General features: G+C 34.9%; 1 protein-coding gene across 14 annotated transcripts in view; it reads left to right on the top strand.

The window, feature by feature from the left end:
* Positions 1 to 21,340, top strand: part of KCNT2 (potassium sodium-activated channel subfamily T member 2) — a 409,501-nt gene that overhangs the window by 280,644 nt on the left and 107,517 nt on the right. For all 14 annotated transcript variants that reach the window (XR_005990686.1, XR_005990687.1, XM_041774257.1 and 11 more), the window contains 2 exons: positions 14,258 to 14,407; positions 16,354 to 16,583. Coding sequence is in view for 12 of the 14 variants with exons in the window: in XM_041774257.1 (XP_041630191.1) it covers positions 14,258 to 14,407; positions 16,354 to 16,583 (380 nt within the window). In the remaining 2 variants the exon portion in view is untranslated. The remainder of the gene's footprint in view (positions 1 to 14,257; positions 14,408 to 16,353; positions 16,584 to 21,340) is intronic.

Here is a 21,340-nt window from a genome sequence, read left to right as displayed (position 1 = left end):
TATCCTTCTTTTTCACTACAAAATGTGAGTTTCTCTGCATCAATAAACTACACAATAATTCTCACTTTTCCTTCTAAAATCTGCCACCTCACATGACCTTGCACCAAAGTGCTTGGATTTTCCTGGCCATTTTATATGCTGGGGTTGCCGTAACAAAGAAACAAAGTAACAGAGAAACTGGGTGGATTAAATAATAGAAATTTAATTTCTCACAATCCTGAAGGTTGGAAGTCCAAAGTCAAGGTACTGGCAGGTTTGGTTTCTCCTAAGACCTCTGTCTCAGCTTGTAGATGGCCATCAGCTTGTACATGATCTTTCCTTTGTCTCTCCTGTCTCTTACGAAGACATCAGATTGGAATAGGGCTCACACTAACAACCTTGTTTCAACTTAATCACTTTTTTAAAAAAAGATTTATTTATTTATTTATTTGAGAGAGCGAGAGAGAGGAAGAGGAGGAGGAAGGGTTGGAGGGAGAGGAAGAGAGAATTCAAGCAAATTCCATGCTGAGCATGGAACCCGATGTGGGGCTCGATTTCACAACCCTGAGATCATGGCCTGAGCTAAAACCAAGAGTCAGATGCTCTCCTCATCTGACTGAGCCACCCAGACAGCTACAACTTAATCACTTTTTAAAAGTTTCTGTCTTTAAATACAGTCACATTCTGCAGTGCTAGGGATAGGACTTCAACATACAATTTTGGGGGGAGAGGATAAAATTCATCCATAACAGCTGTGGAGTTGGGGAACACCACAGATTTTATTGGAAGACTTCTATAAGTTATAATAATTTCCACTATCAAACAGTTCTGCTAGTTCTATGGAAGCCTGTGTCTTTGGCCATGGAAATTGAGAAAGATGGTATTGTCTGTATATCCCAATAGTCCTTTTTCCATTTCTCCCCTGAAAAAACATTTTTGAAAAAGGACTATGAGACTAGAGGTCTGAGTGGAGGTAATCACAAGAGAAGGAAATGATGCACTTCTGAATGTTACTCTTATATTTCTTTTATATAAGTTATGTGCACTGAAACTCTCCATTGAAGTACATTTTATTTGGTGTATCTAAAATCTATTTGAGGGCAGCCCGGATGGCTCAGTGATTTAGTGCCTGCCTTCGGCCCGGGGCCTGATCCTGGAGACCCGGGATGGAGTCCCACATCGGGCTCCCTGCATGGAGCCTGCTTCTCTCTCTGCCTGTGTCTCTGCCTTTCATGAATAAATAAATACAATTAAATAAATAACATCTATTTGATTATCTGAGAAACGTTTTCCTACGCACACCTGTTGAAAGATCAATAGGAGCAGTATTTTATTAAATATAGTTTGAGAAATCTGGATATTGCTCTCATCTGGCAGTCCTCTGCTTGAAAAGCCTTAAATAGCTCATCATTCATTATCAAATTAGATTCAAATATATCCATTTAATTTAAGGCCCTCTACACTCTAGTCCTAATTTATTTTTACATCCTCATCTCTCATGATTCTCTTATATATATCATCTCCTACAAATAACATGATCCTAAATATACTTTGTGCTTTCCACTTTCTACATCTTTTCATTTCTTCTGGCTTTCTATTTTGCTAAATCAAAAATTCTGTCTCCTTTTGAATATTTTTAAACTCCCCAATTTAATGTGATTTTTTGTTTCTATGAACTTGTATAGAATTTTAATATTTTCTACCAGAGTATGTATTGTGTTTTTTTTTTTAAGGATTTTATTTTAGAAAGAGTGTGTATGTGTGTGTGTGTGCATGAGTAGGAGGAGGAGCAAAGGGGGAGGGAGAGGAAGAGAGAATCTGAAGCAAACTCCATGCTCAGCTCTGATATAAGGCTCAGTTTCATGACCTCAAGATCATGACCTAAGCTGAAACCAAGAGTCAGATGCTTAACTGGCTAAGCCAACCAGGCACCCTTTTTTTTAAAAAATGCATTTATTTTTTCCTGCTTAGTAAGCTGTAATTTCATTCAAGGTAGAAAACATGTTGTACTCATACCTTCACAGTATGGATGCTCAATAAATATTAGTTAAATAAAGTAAGGAATGCACTAGAGATGATTGCTTGTGGCCCTTGCTCCAAACTAGTTTATGATCCCTGTGCCTTCATCTGCTCTCCCTCATAAGACTCCACTGAAATGATAACAGAGAAATAAGAAATGATAAGCTATCATTAATGAAAAAGAAGGGAAAGACATAAGAGTTTTCAATCAATTTCTGGAAGATAGAAAAAGGAGTGTTTTCTGTTGACACCTCCCTCCTAGGATATTTAGATAGTGATGCAGCAAGACAAAATGGCATCTCCCAGTGAAGCTCTGGGGTGCAAGATTTCTAGAACAAGAAATCAAATTTTAATTGACTTGGAAAACTGAACAAGTTACCCCTATTCCATTTACCACAGTACCTTTCCCTTATAGTTAAGTTTAGTCAGACATTTACCGGGAAAAATCTGTTTTCCTAAGGAAATTAGAAGAAAATGTCTGAACTATAGGCAGTAGATAGTTTGAAGTTGGGGTTCAGTATTTTATAATTGGGTATTTGGTGGATCCAGATAAAATAGCATGATCCTTGCTCACTGTAAGGTGTAATCTGCCACTTAACAAAACATTTACAGACAAAGGACTCCATACCCCTATACCTCATACTCAGAATTTTAAATATGGCTCTTGCCGTTTATTGACTATCGACATACAACATGAAATGAGGGAAATAAATCCAGCCAGATGGAAACAACTGTCTATTGTCACTGGAATTGTTTTGGATCTATAGAGAAATCAGGAAGGTTGGTCTTATACTCGCTAGTGAAAAAAAAAGGAAAAAGAAAAAAAAGAAGGAAATAAAGAAAAAAAGGTAATCACATTTTAAAAGAGAATCAGGGATCCCTGGGTGGCGCAGCCGTTTGGCGCCTGCCTTTGGCCCAGGGCGCGATCCTGGAGACCTGGGATCGAATCCCATATCAGGCTCCCGGTGCATGGAGCCTGCTTCTCCCTCCGCCTGTGTCTCTGCCTCTCTCTCTCTCTGTGACTATCATAAATAAATAAAAATTAAAAAAAAAGAGAATCAAATATATATTTTAAAGCAAGGAGAGCCTCAGTACATGAGAAAGTATTTTAAATATATTTTTGGTAAATAGAGAAGTATAAATAGTTTAGAAGAATATTGAACAATTATAAAAGGATGAAGATGGCTGTTCAAAGGGATAAAATGCTGAGAAAATTTTTTGTTTGTTGAATTTTAAATTTTCAGAATCTTTATTTTTATTTTTTTTTTTAAAGATTTTATTTATTTATTCATGAGAGACACAGAGAGAAAGAGAGGCAGAGACACAGGCATGGGGAGAAGCAGGCCACATGCAGGGAGCCCAACGTGGGACTCGATCCCGGGTCTCCAGGATCATGTCCTGGGCTGAAGGCAGCATTAAACCGCTGAGCCGCCTGGGCTGCCCCAAATTTTCAGAATCTTTAACTTAAATTCCTGTTAATTATATTTCTGGAGGATTTTATCATCTCAAATAGTAAGAAAAAAGCCATAATAAATAAATACACAAATTTAGAATAGCTTAAAATTAAAATAAATGTTGTACACATACACACTAGAATGCTATTCAGTCATAAGGAAGAATGAAATCTTGCCATTTGCAGCAAGGGTGGACCTTAAGGGCATTATAGGAAGTGGAATAAATCAGACAGAGGAGGGCAAATATCATATGATCTCACTTATTTATGGAATTTCAACAAAATAAAACAAAACAGAAAGCCAAGTTCAAAGAGAACAGATTGGTAGTTGCCATGGTGGGGGCCAAGGGGTGGGCAAAAAGGGTGAAAGGGTCAAAAATGCAAACTTACAGTTATAAAATAAATAAGTCCTTGGGATATAATATACAGCATGGCGACTATAGTTAATAATACTTATTGCATGTTTGAAAATTGCTGAGAAAGTAGACCTTAAAAGTCCTCATCCCAAGGGGAAAAAAGTCTATAATTATGTGTGAGGAAGGATGCCAGACTTTTGTGGTAATCATTGTGCAGTCTAGACACATATAAACTTATTATGTTATATATATAAATCTAGTAACATACTATATTATACCTCTCTCTATATATGTATATATCAATTATGCCTCAATAAAAAATTTTCAAAAAAAGTTTTGAAAAATAGTATCATAGAGATCTCGAGAATTTCAGATAAAAGTTCAGTGATAAAATGTGTAAGAAAAAGGATTTGCGGTGGAGGTCAATCCAAGAGAAATAATGTCTGATTTAGTTCCAGATAACATAGAGAAAATGGAATGTAAGAAATTATTACAGAATAAAGGAAATTTAAATCTTTAAACTGACAGGGCCTCTTGCATAAAAAAGTATTACACCTAGATGCATAGCATTGCCAACTTACAAAACAATAATGGAGAAGAAAAATTTCTTAAAGTTTGTGCAAAGGGGGAAAAAAATCTCAGTATTGACCAGGATTCTTAAGACCAGAGTATCCATTAAAAAGTTTAATTTAAAAAAAATAAAAAAATAAATAAAAAATAAAAAGTTTAATTGTAAAGGGATCTTTGAAGGGATACGGTTAACTTAGAGCAAGAAAGCCTCTATCTAGACTAAACTTGCACAAACAGTTTCTACTCCCAAGCACACAGTTAACCAGATAAAAATCCAAGAACCATACTACCTCTGCAACAAAATAGATGCCACTTGTCTGCCTATTTCCTTATTTAGCTCACTTTCAAAGTAGCTAGTAGATCTGAGGTTGCAAACCTAATAACCAATGACTGAAATTATGCTAGGAGATGTTTTATTTGCCCACCAGCCTCATGTAAATATTTTTTCTTTTGAGAATTGTTTTCTTTGAATTTGCCCTTTTCAGACATATAACGGCCAACTCACCACAAGCCTGAACCACTCCCTGTGGTCTCACATCTGGCCTGATTCACATATTTACTTTATAAACCTTGCTGTGTGGACACTGGAGTTGCAGAACAACTCTAAGAGAGGAATTAAAAATAGCAATATGATTATATGAACAGCCTCTGTGGGGAATCTGTTGTGAGATAATTCTTTCCTCTCATACTTCAGATAATGCCTACTATGATATGTAGTATTAAAGCTTGGTGACACTGCCATTAAGAAATACTCAAAACTACATTAAGACTTGGAAGCTTTTGTGTGTGTCAAAATTTAAGATTTGGATGAAATAAAATGACAAAATTAGCACTGAATAGAGTTAAAATAATTATGTTTGGGCCATTAATTCATTTCATAAATAATAGTCACATGCATCCATACAGTGTAAGGCACTGTGTTAGGAGTTGGGGAAATGCAAAACATGAGTGCATTCTGATCACAAAAGACTAATACTCAAAACAGAGCAGGACACAATGTAAACATGGCTTATATATTGATTTGGGACATATTATAAATTTCACCTAGTAGATTTATTTTATTAGTAAAATACCTTTTGTCTATGCTAAGATTAGCTTGCATACTTTGAGAATAAATCAAATGACAACATGGGGAGACAGTAAATAAACCTCCTAGTTATAAAAAATTTTAAAAGGGCAAAAAAATACTCAAATGATAAAATTTAAATAACAATATAAGCTGCTGTAACTCCTCAATTCCAAAATATTAATATTTATGGTTTATAACTTTCCTGGGAAATTCAAGGGTGTTCTAAACTAAAGGTATAAGGTCTGCTTGAGACTCTTTATCTCTCTCTCCTGCTGCCCCCTCAACCCCAACCCCTGCTCTCTCGCTCTCTCTCAAATAAAATAAATAAATCTTTTTTAAAGGTAGATGAAAATCTTCACAGAATTTTTTGTTGTGATAATTAGGCAGCTTCTTGAATTAAGTGAGCACTTAGGATTATTAGATTGAAGTTTTTGAAAGACTAACTATAAGGATAGTGAATTTTGGCCATCTTCAAGTACATACAAATCAGCCTTTCAGATTTAACATTTCACCTCCATATCATTTCTTCTTGACATGGATTCATTTTCAAAAGAGTGTTCCTTTTTTAATTTTACTATTAATAATGTTTGAAAACTATATGGCAGTTTTCTATTTTCTCCACCTCCACAACAATTTGTCTTATACTGAGAGTGGCAAACAGCTTTCCAGTTCCATCTAGCGGTAGAGAATTGATTAGCATACACTATCTTGAATTGATCTTAGGTCTCAGATTTCTGTTTTGATGTCTGATGACATAAAAAGCTGGGGAAGTTCTGCTGTTCAAGAGTAGGAATGCATAAGCCTCTTCCTAGTAGACTGAGGCATCTTAGTTTTGTATTTTATTACTTCTTTTATCTAGAGATCTTGAATATTTTTCTTTTTAAATAAAATCCCCATACTTGTATGTCAGTTCTGTCTGCAGACAGGCAAGAATAAATGCTCATCAGAGCTGTGTTAGCTGTTTCTTTTGTGAACTCACCACTTGTAAATTACAATTGTTTCTAGTGACACAGGCTACAATATGTCAAAATCATTTCTTCGGCCTACAGTGTTAACTGTAGATTCCTGACATTGATAGTAAAGGCAAGATTGTAATACCATTTAAATAATTTGATTTTTAAATAAAATCCCCATACTTGTATGTCAGTTCTGTCTGCAGACAGGCAAGAATAAATGCTCATCAGAGCTGTGTTAGCTGTTTCTTTTGTGAACTCACCACTTGTAAATTACAATTGTTTCTAGTGACACAGGCTACAATATGTCAAAATCATTTCTTCGGCCTACAGTGTTAACTGTAGATTCCTGACATTGATAGTAAAGGCAAGATTGTAATACCATTTAAATAATTTGATTTTTAAATAATTGTTTGGACCATTATGAATTAATGCAATTTATGTGTGTTTGCAGAAAAGCACCCTGTAAAGAATGTAAAGAACTATGTGCAACCAAGTAGACATTACATTGGGAAAATACAAGTGTATAGATTTAAGTAAAGTGTATTAATTTTAATTAGATTTAAACCTTTGAGTTTTAAGTCTAGTTTTAATCAATATAATGGGGTGATAAATACCTCATCTTCTTTAAAATGGAGTATTATTAAGGAAATTTTATTTTACTTAACATTTCAAGTATAAATCTAAATGACATCCTTTCCGTAAGGCAAAAATTTCCACCCAGATATTTGTAAAGCCTTTTATTACATAGCAAAGAATGGATTTTTATATCAAAGATTCCTTGTGACGAGGTGCTCTTTATTCTCATTGATGTGACAATAATTCAGTTTGATAATAAATATAAGTATATAAAAACAACTAATTTGGTAATCTGTGTCAATTTTGATGAATCTGAAACTGATCATTTACTCTATATTTAACCACGTTATCCAGAATTGAAGGAAAGAAAATGTACCGGCAAAACTAAATACAATGATTAAAATGGAGAGGTGTTTAAGACAACAAACATGATAGTGTGAAAGAGATAGATTCCTACTAATGATTACATTTTATAACCTTGAAGTCATACATTTTATAACTTAATACCATGCTTACTCTTGAGTTTTCCTGTATTTTGGTGGCATCCTTGTATGCATACAGAAAATATAAAAGTAAAATCAAATTTTATTTTCTAAAAGTTGTTAGTATTTGTCTTCAAAAAACCTCAACATACACCTTTACAAAATATAGGAATCTGTCATTAGAATAAGGTTTTGTGTTTTTGTTTGTTTGTTGTTTATTTATTTTATTTATTTATTTATTTATTTTAGAGCAACATTTATTATTTATTTATTTATTTATTTATTTATTTATTTATTTATTTATTTTAGAGAGTGGAAGAGAGAGAGCAAGTGCTGGGAGGGGTAGAGGGAGAGCTTATCAAGCAGACTCCCTACTCAGCACAGAGCCCAACAGGGGGCTCAGTCTTACCACCAGTGAGATCATGACCTGAGCTGAAACCAAGAATTGGCTGCTCAATGGACTGAGCCACCCAGGGACTCCTTTGTTATTGTTATTGTTTTTTTTTTTTAAATGCAAACTCTATTACTGAGCAAGTAGTTCAGCACATGACTGAACTAGGAAAAGAGTATGTATTATAATACTAATTTCAACTTATTGTATCTGGAACAGGAAATCTTAGTTAAATCCTTTTTTCCCCTTCCTTTGGGAAAATTTGATGTGGGTAAACTTTTGAAAAATAAAATTATGTAAGATCCTTTTATTGTATTCAGAGGTCTGTACTAAAAAATGTTTCTGCAAAGAGTGGACTTACTCATTAATAGTCCTCCTTCCGCTTGGTTGATTGTGTTGAAGCACAGGAGATTGGTATGTGAGTTAATTTGCTTTCTGGCAATAAATACCCATTTTCCTTGAAGGTGTAATCATAGATTAATGAGGAATGTGCAACTTGCATTTAAAAGAAAAATAAAATCTGTTGTCAAAATTGAATTACACACCACCTGGAAGTTAACTGGTAACTAATGATATTTCTAACTTGGGAAAAATAAAAATAAACAGAATAAAACAAACATACTTAAAAAAAACACCCAATATTTACTATATTGAGAAGGACTTTTCATGTCCCAGAATTGGTGACTATAACCCAAATTGAGGACAAAGAGGAGTCTAGTATCCCATTGTCTGTTCTCAGAACGTTTCCAAAGAAAAAGAAGATCAGAGAGGGGAATGGATAGAGTAGCAGAGTGCTCTTGCACCTACTCCTAGCCAGGTGAGGGGCAGTACAAAGGAATTACCTATTCTTCGTGGAGAATAGGAATTTTTGCAGGAAGTGGGAACTGGCATCTTCTTCCCTGGTTAGATACTTGCTTATGTAGTTTCCTGTGATTATTTGAACATGAGGAATAAGAAATTAGAGAAAAATGGTAGAGCTAGAATTTAGTCTTCAACTCCACGCATGGGTTTTCCACAGCACAATTGATAGTTTAAAAAGATTTGAGGGCAGCCCAGTTGGCTCAGCAGTTTCGTGCTGCCTTCAGCCCAGGCCATGATCCTGGAGACCCAGGATTGAGTCCCACGTCCGGCTCCCTGCATGGAGCCTGCTTCTCTCTCTGCCTATGTCTCTGCCTCTCTCTCTCTCTCTCTCTGTGTCTCTCATGAATAAAAAAAATAAAAAAATAAAAAAAGATTTGAGCTATATTTCTGGTACCTCATCTAAGTGTGTTGGCCACAAGGTAAGGAAACTCAAGAAATTAGACTGTAGGATCTACCATGGGAAATAAGATGAGGGAAAGTGGAAGAGAGTTTCTTGCTTATCATATACGTACCAAGGCTCACCCTACCTACCCATAAAGGGTATTCACGTGTGCCTACAGGACCCCTCCTTCATAGAGGAGGGTGATGGCCAGTTAGAGCAGCAACATCCCAGAGAGAATAAGCCTGAACTGGTAATATTCAAGTTTCAAATTGGGTGAGACTGTTCTTTTTAATAACTGAACATGATTTGAAAGACATGGGACCTTCTAAGACCTTATTCAAAGCTCTTGAAGACTTTGACTTGGGGTTTGTAATTTATTTACTTGACTAGATTTAGTTTTCCCTTTCTCTTAAGCAATTTTCTATCATCTGTCTACTTCCCTTTTTAAAAAGTTTTTTTTTTCTCAGACATTTGTTTATGGTTTAAAATGCAGAAAACAGGGACACCTGGGTGGCTCAGCAGTTTGATGCCTGCCTTTGGCCCAGGGCATGATCCTGGTGTCCCAGGATCGAGTCCCATATCGAGCTCCCCATGTGGAGCCTGCTTCTCACTCGCCTAGGTTTCTGCCTTTCTCTCTCTGTGTCTCCCATGAATAAATAAATACAATGTTTACATAAAATGCATAAAATAGCAGACACAAGCTTTGTTTCCTTGTAAGTTACCCATCAAAGTTTTTCCAAGGTTCTAATGACTGTGGTTTTGGGTGCCTGAATTCTACAGCATTTCTTTCTTCAGGGGAATAGACATCTCAAAGAGCTTCTTTCTTTTTCTTTTTTGTTTTTTAAGAGCTTCTTTCAGCTATCAAGCATATACTTTTCTTCTGTACTCCATTTATTGTCTTAATAGAATATTTATTTTCATATTCCTATTATTGTTTTCTTTATTCTAATACCTTTATAAACAGCTGGAGCTGTCAATTATTTTGGAAATAAAATAAAGGTGGACATAACCCCATCTAGGAAGGACCGATTACCATTGAGTTTTCAGTGAAAATGGTAGAGCGGTCTAGAAAGGGTATGAAATAAACTAGACTGTATTATTTTACAGGTTGGAGTATACTTTGAGGTTGACAGTAAATGCACAAACCAATTATTTTCCCTAAAACTTCATTTGATTAGTGAGAACACATGTTAAATCTTCATTATATGGCTTTTTGTTATTTTCACTAAGCTTTCCATTCTGCGCTTTTTGTCCCTAATATCTTCTGTGTTTTTACTGCTGCTGAGGTTAAATTTATTTCATGTCCATTAGTGATTGAGGAACTCTGTGGTTTTTTTTTTTTTTTTGGTCTAATTCTAATGGCAAATTCATCATAGTGAAAGTAATTGGTTAGACCTAAAAAATGATTTTGGTGAAGGAAACAGGTATTAGATAATTAGGAAAGCTGAACATTTGGTAATTAAGCATGAAGAACATTGTTAGATTATTCTTTGTTCATTTAACCAAACATTTATTAAGCACTTACTCTATGTCAGAATGGATGTCAGGATTTCAAAAATATAGTGGTAAACAAGACATGATCTCTTTCCTCATGTGGCTTATTTCTTGGGGAAGGAAGACATTAAGGAGTAATTAATAGAATTTAGAGTTATAGTATCATGACAAAAGTACAGCACTGCAAAGCTGAGAAAGAAAATGAGTAAGCTGTAGGTGAAAGAATGAGTAGAGTGTAGGAGATGGAACAACATTGTGAAAAGGCCAAGGTATAAGAAAGAGTTTCTTCTTTAGGGTAAATGAAAGAGTGCTCATGGTTGGAGAACCCAAGAGAAAGAAGACAGAAGTAACAAAAGAAATTTGACAGACAGGCACAGCGTAGGTCAGGAGGGCTTTGTAATGATGATAAGAAGGTTCGCCTTTTTAAAATGGAAGAAGGAATTCCTTTAAACATTTTCAACAGGAGAGTGACATGACCTGATTTGAGCTTTTGAAAATCACTCTTACGACAGCACCATTAACTGATTTGTAATGTCCAGTACTGGAGGCAAGAAGGCAGGAAGATGGGTTAGGACTATTTTAAGAGTTAAAAGCTGATGGGAAAAGGGACAAGTGGTGAGTTCCAGAGCTACTTAGATGATGGAATTAAAGAATTCTCTTGCATAAGTTCAGAAGTATCTTTTTATTTATTTAATTGTTTTCCTCTATTCAAAAATAATCTTGGATCAATTCAGCCTAGAAACATAAAGATAAGATGAAGAGAAAATTTAAGTAGTTGAAGACAAATAAAAGGTTTTTTTTTTTACACATCTACAAGCCGTAAAATGCCCTTTTAAAAAAATGAGATATAACTGGCATGTAACATTACATTAGTTTCAGGTGTACAACATAATAATTCTATATATATAGGATTATATCTATCTATATATATATATTTAGAGAGAGAAAGAGAAATGCTCATGACAATAAGCCCATCCATCACCACAAATACTTAATATTTTCTTTCTTGTAAGCAGAACTTTTAAGATTTATTCTCTTAGTAGCTTTCAAAGATATAATATGGTATTATTAACTGTAGTCACCATGCTATGCATTATATTCCCAAGACTTATTTACTTTACAACTAGAAGCTTGTACTTTTCACCCATTTTCACCCATTTCACCCACTCCTCCACCTCTCACCTCTGGTAACCACTAGTTTTTTCTCCAAATCCATAAGTTCATTTTTTTTGTTTCTATTTTATTAGATTCTACATATAAATGAGATCATATGGTATTTGTCTTGGTCTGACTTATTTCACTGAGCTAATACCCTCAAGGTCAATCCATGTTGTAACAAATGGCTAATTTTCTACATTTCTCAAATAGTTAACATGAGCTAAAAAGAGAAAATTTTGTGTATTTACAACTAGCTGAACTTAGAGATTCTTGCTTACCTATGAGGGATATTTGAAGAAAGCATAAAGATGTCTCCTGGGATGGAAATATAAAAAAGCATGAGAATAAGCAAATGATTTAAGGAACTCCATCTGAAATGTGAACTTAGATTTATAATTCTCTTGAATAGCTTTTAGTACCCTTGTGTGACAATGATTTGACCCCGTGCTACTTTTTAGATCTCAAAGAAATCATGATGAATTACTGGCACCTTCTCTTACATTTCTAGCACTTTAAAAGGATTCTATCTGCCAAGTATCATCTTGCCAAGTAGCAATGTTGAGCATAACAAAGATTTTATTTTTGTTTTCCAAAGGGAATGTTTTCTCCACCAAGAAAAATCATTTTTAGGAAGTAGTCATTAGGTGTAGCCAGATGAAGTCAATAGTCAGAAATGTTCAGTTTTATTTTTTTATTTCCAAAAACATATTAATATTACAGAAGGAAGAGTAAAGGTTTAGGAGAATTAGAGTTCAAGAGGTTGAGTAGACATGTTACAATTGGCTACAAATGTAATGATGAAGAAGGTATAACAACAAAATAGTGGAAGCTAACATTTACTGAGGGATTACTATGATCCCAACGTCTGCTAAGTGATTTATATGTATTACTTCATTTTACCTAATCCAGTGAAGCTGGTACTTTTTTTCACAGCTCTTAAATGGTGCAGAATCAGGTGCCTGGTGGCTCAGTGGTTGAGCGTCTGCCTTTGGCTGAGGGCATGATCCTGGGGTCCTGGGGTCAAGTTCTGCATCTGGCTCCCTGCAGGGAGCCTGCTTCTCCCTCTGCATGTGTCTCTGCCTCTCTCTGTGTGTCTATCATGAATAAATAAATAAAACCTTTAAAAAAATAAGAGGTACAGCATCACTCAGAAGTTACTTAACAACCCAAGACTGCAGAATTAGGTTTCAGATCAGTAATCACTTCAGGGTCCCAGCTCTTGATTTATTTTTAAGGTTTTTATTCATTTATTTTAGGGAGAGGCAGAGGGAGACAATCTCAAGCAGACCTACCACTGAGTGTGCAGCCCAATGAGGGGGCTCAGTCTCATGACCCTGAGATCATGACCTGAATTGAAATCAAGAGTTTGACGTTCAACCGAGTCACAGAGGCATCCCAGGGAGTGGGGTTCGTTCTTCTTGGAGTTAGAACTTAGCACCTCATGACTCAATTAAGAAAGAATGAAGTACAAGTGAAACATGCCTGGAAAATAAATGATTTTTTAAAACTCAATGACTCTTTGAAAATATTAACAAATGTATTGTCTCTAATAATCCTTTAGACCAAACTCAGATTTTTAAAATGGCTTTTTTGAACCCTGAATATAATAGCTATGACTTATGTGCTTTTATCCATTCAGAATCTACATACATTATGATGAAATATTTTGATATTTATATATTCATCATTTTGCTTCTTAAAGTGCATTTCTCTTATTTACAGACTCTATAAGCTTTATTAAAAATTACTATAAAAATGGGAAAGAAGAATTACTGTATATTCACCATACTTTTTTCATAGGTTGACTTTTTTATATATATAATTTCCAAGGCCACTGAGCAGAACATTCTAGAAAATACAAACAATACTTTCTGTGATAAATTTAGATTCTTTTAAAAAATACTTCTGGGATCTCTTTGAAGACCTTTTTTTTTTTTTTTTTTTATCATGAAGAGGTATTTTTTCTTAACTGCTACACAATTGGAAGAAAGCCATTGCCATGATGGGGACAGAAATTAAGAGTATATTTCCTGTGAAATCAAATTGATAAGTTGACATGTAGACATTTAAAGTTATAAATACAAAGGAAAATCAGTTACCTGCTGGGGCCAAAGAGGTATCATAAATGAGATGCAGTGGGCAATACTGAGACTATAAGACAAGTGTAATATAGAGGATGTGCATGACAAGATATACATAAACAGAAATTAAAATGAAATGATATATCTTGATTCATAGGATAAATGCTTTCATTACCTGGATTATGGAAAACTACTTTCTAAGAATCTACCATCTTTCAAGCTTATATATTGTGTTATTTTCAAAAATTCTGTAGTGATTCTTTGTATTTGTAAACAATATCATCATTTAGAGCAGCACACTTCTTTGAATTGTGCTTAGCAATTCTTCCTGTAGGGAAACTTCAGATTATGTATGAAAACTGATTTTTTTAACCACATTCACCATATTTTTCTCTTTGTGTGTGTGTATGTATGTGTGCTTTTGTTGCAGAGAAGGTCAGCAATCGCCAGAACAGTGGCAGAAGATGTATGGTAGATGCTCTGGCAATGAAGTATACCACATTGTTTTGGAAGAAAGTACATTTTTTGCTGAATACGAAGGAAAGAGTTTTACATATGCCTCTTTCCATGCGCACAAAAAGTATGTTTCTGCTTCCAGAGTGGACTTACTAAAAAAATTAATCATACCTTTTAAACACAGTTTTCTAAGATACAGCCCATATTGGTGCTCACGAGTTGCAAGTATTCTGGAATTTTTAACATAATTATTGAGACATTTGAACTCAGCTTCTGTATGGTCTCTACAAGTTAAGATTGTTAGGTATATAAAGTATCAGTTATTAGGAGTATTGACTTTAGTAACTTTTACGTTATCTTTAAAATATTTTAATGTGTTAGGAATTCACAAATACATGAAATATTAAGTGAATATTCCTTAGACATTTAATTCTAAAGTGCTGATTAAATATGGAGACAAAGTCATAATAACATTTATAAAAATATAGACATTTAATAAACCTTGCTTTGTCCAAAGAAATAAGTTAAAAGGTAAATAATAGTACCTTCTAATTCAAACGTGGAACATATTATTTTTCCTTTTTGAGAAAATTTATTTACTGAAGAAACAAAAATGCATGTTTATAATGAAAGTAACATATTTTCAGTATTATAAATATACATATAACATTTTAAGGTTTGTATAAATCTAGTATGTTACACTACATACTAGTGAAAGTAACATATTATCAGTATTATAAATATACATATAACATTTTAAGGTTTGTATAAATCTAGTATGTTACACTAATCTAATATTTAATATATTCCACTTTCTCAATATGATTCTATCCATACATGTACTTTTGATATTTAAAACTATTTTTAAGCTAGATTTATTTGTGTAACTATAAAACATATTGAAATAAAAACATTTGGGACATTTTGTGTTTGGAGCATAACCTGAAAAAGTATAAAAGAAAAATTTTTTAAAAGATTGTATTTATTTATTCATGAGAGACACACAGAGAGAGGCAGAGACATAGGCAGAGGGAGAAGCAGACTCCCTTTGGGAGCCCAATACAGGACTTGATCTCAGGACACTGGGATCATGCCCTGGGCTGAAGGCAGACACTCAACCACAGAGCCACCCATGTGACCCAAAAGAAAATCTTAATATATGTTACATCTAGTGGTTGATATTTCTCCCAATTAAGCTGTGCACCTACTCAGACTATTAATTTTTTTTCTAAAATTCAGAGTAAACCAAATATGGTAGAAATAGAACTAAAAGAAATTTAAGGACCCTGTTTTTTTTTTTTTTCTCATGTGACCTTGGGTAATTTCCTCTTTTAGACCATGGCTTCTATACATTTTTGACTAATGTAATACTGTTTCATGTATTTTGACCATGTAAAGATATACATTTATAGGTAGACTCAATACACACATGTAAAATTTATAAAAAAAAATTCTTACTCTTACTAATAATACACACTCTGATGTTTTTCATTGTCTGTTTCTATTTATTTTTATTTTTATTTATTTATTTATTTTTGTTTCTATTTATTTTTAAAAGTATACACACACACACACATGTCATAATCAACTGAATTGATTTCACAACATACTAAGGACAATTTCTTTTCCTGGAAAAATAGGAAAGTCTTGAGAGTCCTTTTTTTTTTTTGTCTTGAGAGTATTGAGTCTTGAACTTGCAGGATCTTTTCAAGCTTCATTTTAAAAAAATTACTTTTAAAGAGTTTATTTATTTATTTATTCATGAGACACACAGAGAGAGGCAGAGACATAGGTAGAGGGAAAAGCAAGCACGCTGCAGGGAGCCTGATATCGGACTCCATCCCAGGACCCTAGAATCAGGACCTGACCCAAAGGCAGATGCTCAATCACTGAGCCACCAAGGCATTCCTCTTTTCAAGTTTTAAAAAGCTCTGATTTGGGGTTTTAATTTTTTCTGCTTATTATTAATTTACTAATTTTCTTACATATGTAAACTTAAAAACAAACAAAAAACCCAAGAGCTTTGCTGAATTACAATACTTAAACTTTTCATTTATTTTTTAAATTAAGGTTTGGAGTCTGCTTGATTGGTGTTCGGAGGGAGGATAATAAAAACATTTTGCTGAACCCAGGTCCTCGATATATTATGAATGCTACAGATATATGTTTTTATATTAATATTACCAAAGAAGAGAATTCAGCATTTAAAAACCAAGACCAGCAGAAGAAAAGCAATGTATCAAGGTCATTTTATCATGGACCTTCTCGATTACCTGTACATAGCATAATTGCCAGCATGGGTAAGTATAAATAAATATGAAAATATCATATTTATTTTTTTAAAATGCATAATAAGTAACCTTCAATGTTTGTTAAAATTTCAAAGTCAAATTTCAAAACTAATTTGTGTGTATTTAAACTTGATGTAACTAAGTATACAGAACAAAGGTTGTTAGCTGTTAAACTGGTAAGAAATTAATGTAATTAAAAATTATCAAAAACTGTTTCATCTTTCTGATTAGGATATAAGCACCTAACACTTCTATTTTTCTTTTGTAAATTATCAATAGAAACTATTTCAAATATTCTCCATTTTTTACAAAACTCTTCTTCCATCCTGTATCTCAGTCTCACCATTGAACCTGGCTTTTATGACACAGAAGTAAAAAAAAAGAAGAAGAAGAAGAAGAAATGGATCCAGACAAATAAGAATTTCCTTTAAATGTGCTACCACACTACCTTTAAACCTACCAACATTCAGTTTTAGACACAAGGAAAATACATTCTTTTAACTTGTAATATTTTTTTAAAAGACATTTATTTATTTATTTTAGAGAGAGAGCAAGTGAGTAGGAGAGGGGCAGAAGGAGAGGGTGGTGGAAAGAATCTCAAGCAGACTCCACGTTGAGAGCAGAGCCTGACACAGGGCTTGATCACTCGACCTTGAGATCATGACCTGAGCCAAAACCAAGAGTTGGACGCTGAACTAACTGAGCCACCCAAGTGCCCCAACTTGCATTATTTTAAACTTCACTTGCACAATGGAGCCATCTCTTTTACCTGCTCTGGGACCTCACTTTTTACTTTAATTCATCCTTATTTTCTAACTTTTTTTTTTTTTCAAAATCATTGCCTCATTTCTCCTTCCCTCCCTCATCTCTCTCTTTATGTCTCTGTGTATTTCTTTCTTCATAACTCTATACATGCTCTCTCTCTTTCTCTCTCTCTCTTTCACACACACACACACACACACACACACACACACACGGACCTCTTGGCTTGACATCTTCACAGGTAAATTCCTTGAAGGAGCTGTCTTTAGTTGCTGGCTTGAAATCTTACTGTCCCCTTATGCCTCTACCTGATTTAGTCTGAAATCTCCAGTCATTATATCAGTACTCTGGCAAAGTCACCAGTTTATTTGTCATGAAATCCAGTGGACAGCCTCACAACAGAGGACAGTGTTAACCATCTTCTGCTCCCATAGGTTGACCTTCCCTCCAAAAAAGTGATGATTCTCTTATATGGATCCTTAACTTAAATTCCTCTTCACAACAATATAGTAGTTGTTTCTGTCTGGATGCCTCATAGGAAAAACCAATACAGCACATTCAAACTGAACTAATCTTTCTGCCCTTTTTCAAAATCATTTGCTCTTTCATTTTTTTGGCTAAAAAATAGATGACACATTTTAATTTGTAAAGTCACAATTCTGACTTTTCACTCTTCCTCTCCTCTCATACATATTTTATTTATTTATTCATGAGAGACACACACAGAGAGAGGCAGAAACATAGGCAGAGGGAGAAGCAGGCTCCATGCGGAGAGCCCAATATGGGCCTTGATCCCGGGACTCCAGGATCACTCCCTGAGCCGAAGGCAGATGCCCAAGTGCTGAGCTACCCAGGCGTCCCATCACCTACTTCTGTTAAATCATGTCATTGAGTAGCTCCAAAATCATTCCCTTCTTTCTGTCCATTGTCTGTATGATCATGGTCCGAGAATCCACCATCCTTCCCCTCAACTGCAGGATCATCCTCCCAAGCTTCTCTCCATGCTTTCAGGCTGTCCTGCACTCTTCTCCACCTTGCAACCAGAGTAATAATTTCACATAATTTTCATAGTGTCATTCTCTTACATAGATCATTTGCCTTACTGGGATACCTGGGTTGCTCAGTTGATTAAGTGTCCAACTCTTTATTTCAGCTCACGTCATGATCTTAGAATTGTGAGATTGAGCCCCATGTCAGGTTCCATGCTCAGCAAGGAGTCTGCTTAATATTCTCTTCCTCTCTTTCTGCCCAATCTCCTACCCCCATGTGTGTTAATCTCTCTTTGTCTCTAAAATAAATAAATCCATAAAAAAAGAAATCATTTGAAATGTTTCTTACTATCCTAGGGGGAAAAATCTAAATGTTATAATATTACATGGCTTATGATTTGTATGACCAAAATTTCTTGTTTGTATGAGGCAATCCCAGTTGTCCCAGGATAGTCCAGTTTACATACATTGTCCTGATGTCATTATTGAAGACTATCCTGACTTTCACGAGTATCCTAGTTTAGAAGATAAATCTCACATTTAAGGTTTTTTTGTTGTTTAATAATTCCACTTTAATTTTCTAGTTCTGTATTTTACTATCTCTTCAATTGCACTTCTAAATCCCAATCATACTAAATTCCTTACAACCTTCACTAATGGTTTTTCACCACTGGACTTTAACACATGAGGTTTCCTCCAACAGGTTCTACTCCCCAGCCCCCAACTTTGCCTAGGTAACTACTTCTAATCCTTTGTATCTCAGCCTCAGTATTATTCTTTATGAAGCACATTTCACGGCCCTGCTTGGACTAAGTTAGGTAACCCTGTTTGTCATTGACAAAGCTTATTATTTTTCTTCTATAGTAGTCCTAACTCATTTTTTCCCATTATTAACAATTATTAGTGGAGTACCTAATATGTGCTGGAAACTCGTATTTGTGATAAATTAGTGAACAAATAGTTAAAGATCCCTAGCTCACAGAGCTTATGTTCTATCACAGGGAAGACTGGAAATAAACAACACATAAAATAATAAGGAGATAATTTAGTGTATTAGAAGGTGATAAGTAATAAAAAAAAAAAAGGAAAACAGCTAGTAAAAAATGGTATATGAATTCTGGAGAGACTGGATTTTTAATTGAGGTGGTTAGCAAGCCTCATTGAAAAATGATATTTGAGAAAATACCTGAAGGATATGAAGGAAGTAGCCCAGTGGATGTCTGGAGGAAGAACATTCCTGACAGATAATAGCTACTACAAAGGCTTTATGGGAAGCTTGACTGGGTGCTTCGGGAACAGTAAGAAGGTTCTTGTGACTCAAACACAGTGAGCAATGATAGGTTATAGGAGATGAGGTGGAAGAAGTAAAACAAGACAGATTGTGTTGGGGCTTTTAAACTCAAAATAAGGATTCTTGTTTCTACTCTGAATGAAAGGGAATTCGTTGCATGTTTTAAGCAGAGCAATGGCATGATCTTGCCTATGCTAAACTATGTTTCAATACAATTACTTTGGCTGCTATTGAGATCCTTGGTTTGCCCCAAGGATCAGAGTATTTTCAGGTGGAAGTGATGAGAAGGAGAAAATTCTGGGTGTACTTTGAAGGTAGAGTAACCAGGATTCACTGATGATTGGAAGTAAACTAGGAAAAAAAGAGAAGTGTGGAACAATCCAAGTTTTTTGTTTTAAGCAACTAGAAAAAGGGAATAGCCATCCATTGAGGTGGGGAAGGCTTGGCGGTGGGGGTGGGGAAGGCTTGGCGGTGGGGGTGCAGGTTTGATGGGAAATGGTTAAAAAGTTCAGTCTGGGATGCACTGAACTTCAAATGTTTGTTAGATATTGACAGGAAGATGTCAAACAGGAAGTCAAACAGAAACATATCAAAGTTTCGGTCAAACAGAAACATATCAAAGTCTAGAGTTTAGGAAAGAGATATACATTGAAAAATTATATTTGGGGTTCCTGAACTTAGTATTGGATTTAAAGCTATGAGACTGAATGAGATCATTGATGGAATGAGTATGGATGGAAAAGGGATTAAGACAAAGGACTAAATTCTGCAGGATATCAATATTAAATATCAGGGAGATGAGAAGAAACCAGCAAAAAGAGACCAAGAAGGAGCCAATGGCAAGGTAGTAGGAAAATCTGGTGAGTGTGGTGTCCTAGAATCCAAATGAATCAAGTGTATCAAGATAATGGAGTGATCAGCTATGTCTCCTGCCACTCATAGTTTAAATAACATGAGAATTGAAAACTGGCAACTGAATGTGACAAAACAGTGACCACTGCTCTTTCATTGACTTGGTCATAGAAAATGGCAGATCAGAGCGGTTTATGACAGAATGGTGATAGACCAATTAGAGACATCATGTCTGATGTCTCTCAAAAAGCCTTGTTGCAAAAGGATGCAAAGAAAGGACTTCGTAACCATGGTGGATGTACAAGGAAGTGAGAAGGGTATACAAGTAATGTACAAGGAAGTGAGAGGGGGAAGGCAATCGGGAATATATTTAAGAGAATGAATATAATGATGGGCCTCACCTTTAGGTAAGGAAGTACAAAGACATCTTTAGCTGAGGGAAACAGAAAAGGTAGTAGATTTACAGATTATAATTTCAGTGGGAACTAAAAAAGGAGAGAGTTGGAAGGAGAAGAGGCAAGTGTATGTTTCAGAGAGGGAGATGACAAATAGAGCTTACATGGAATAAATAGTAACTATTACATGTAAGGTATGACGGTGAGAGTGAATGGCTAAAGAATGGTGGAATAAAAGCCCGTTAGTGAAAGAAAGGACAAGGAACTAAGTCTGGAGCATCAGAAGTATCATCTACAGGTATAATGAAATAATACTTCTACATGTAGAAAGAAATTGTCAAGACTAAGGACAGACATTGTACTGAAAGGACTAATGCAGTAGCTAAACTATCCAGGCATATTCATTTCCATTGATGCAGGTAATAGGTAGTTAAAGAATTGAATTTAAACAGGGTTTGAGGGATCCCTGGGTGGCGC

The sequence above is a fragment of the Vulpes lagopus genome, chromosome 11 (genome assembly GCF_018345385.1).
Source record: "Vulpes lagopus strain Blue_001 chromosome 11, ASM1834538v1, whole genome shotgun sequence".
Taxonomy (NCBI): Eukaryota; Metazoa; Chordata; class Mammalia; order Carnivora; family Canidae; genus Vulpes; species Vulpes lagopus.
This window is presented reverse-complemented; position numbering and strand designations above follow the sequence as displayed.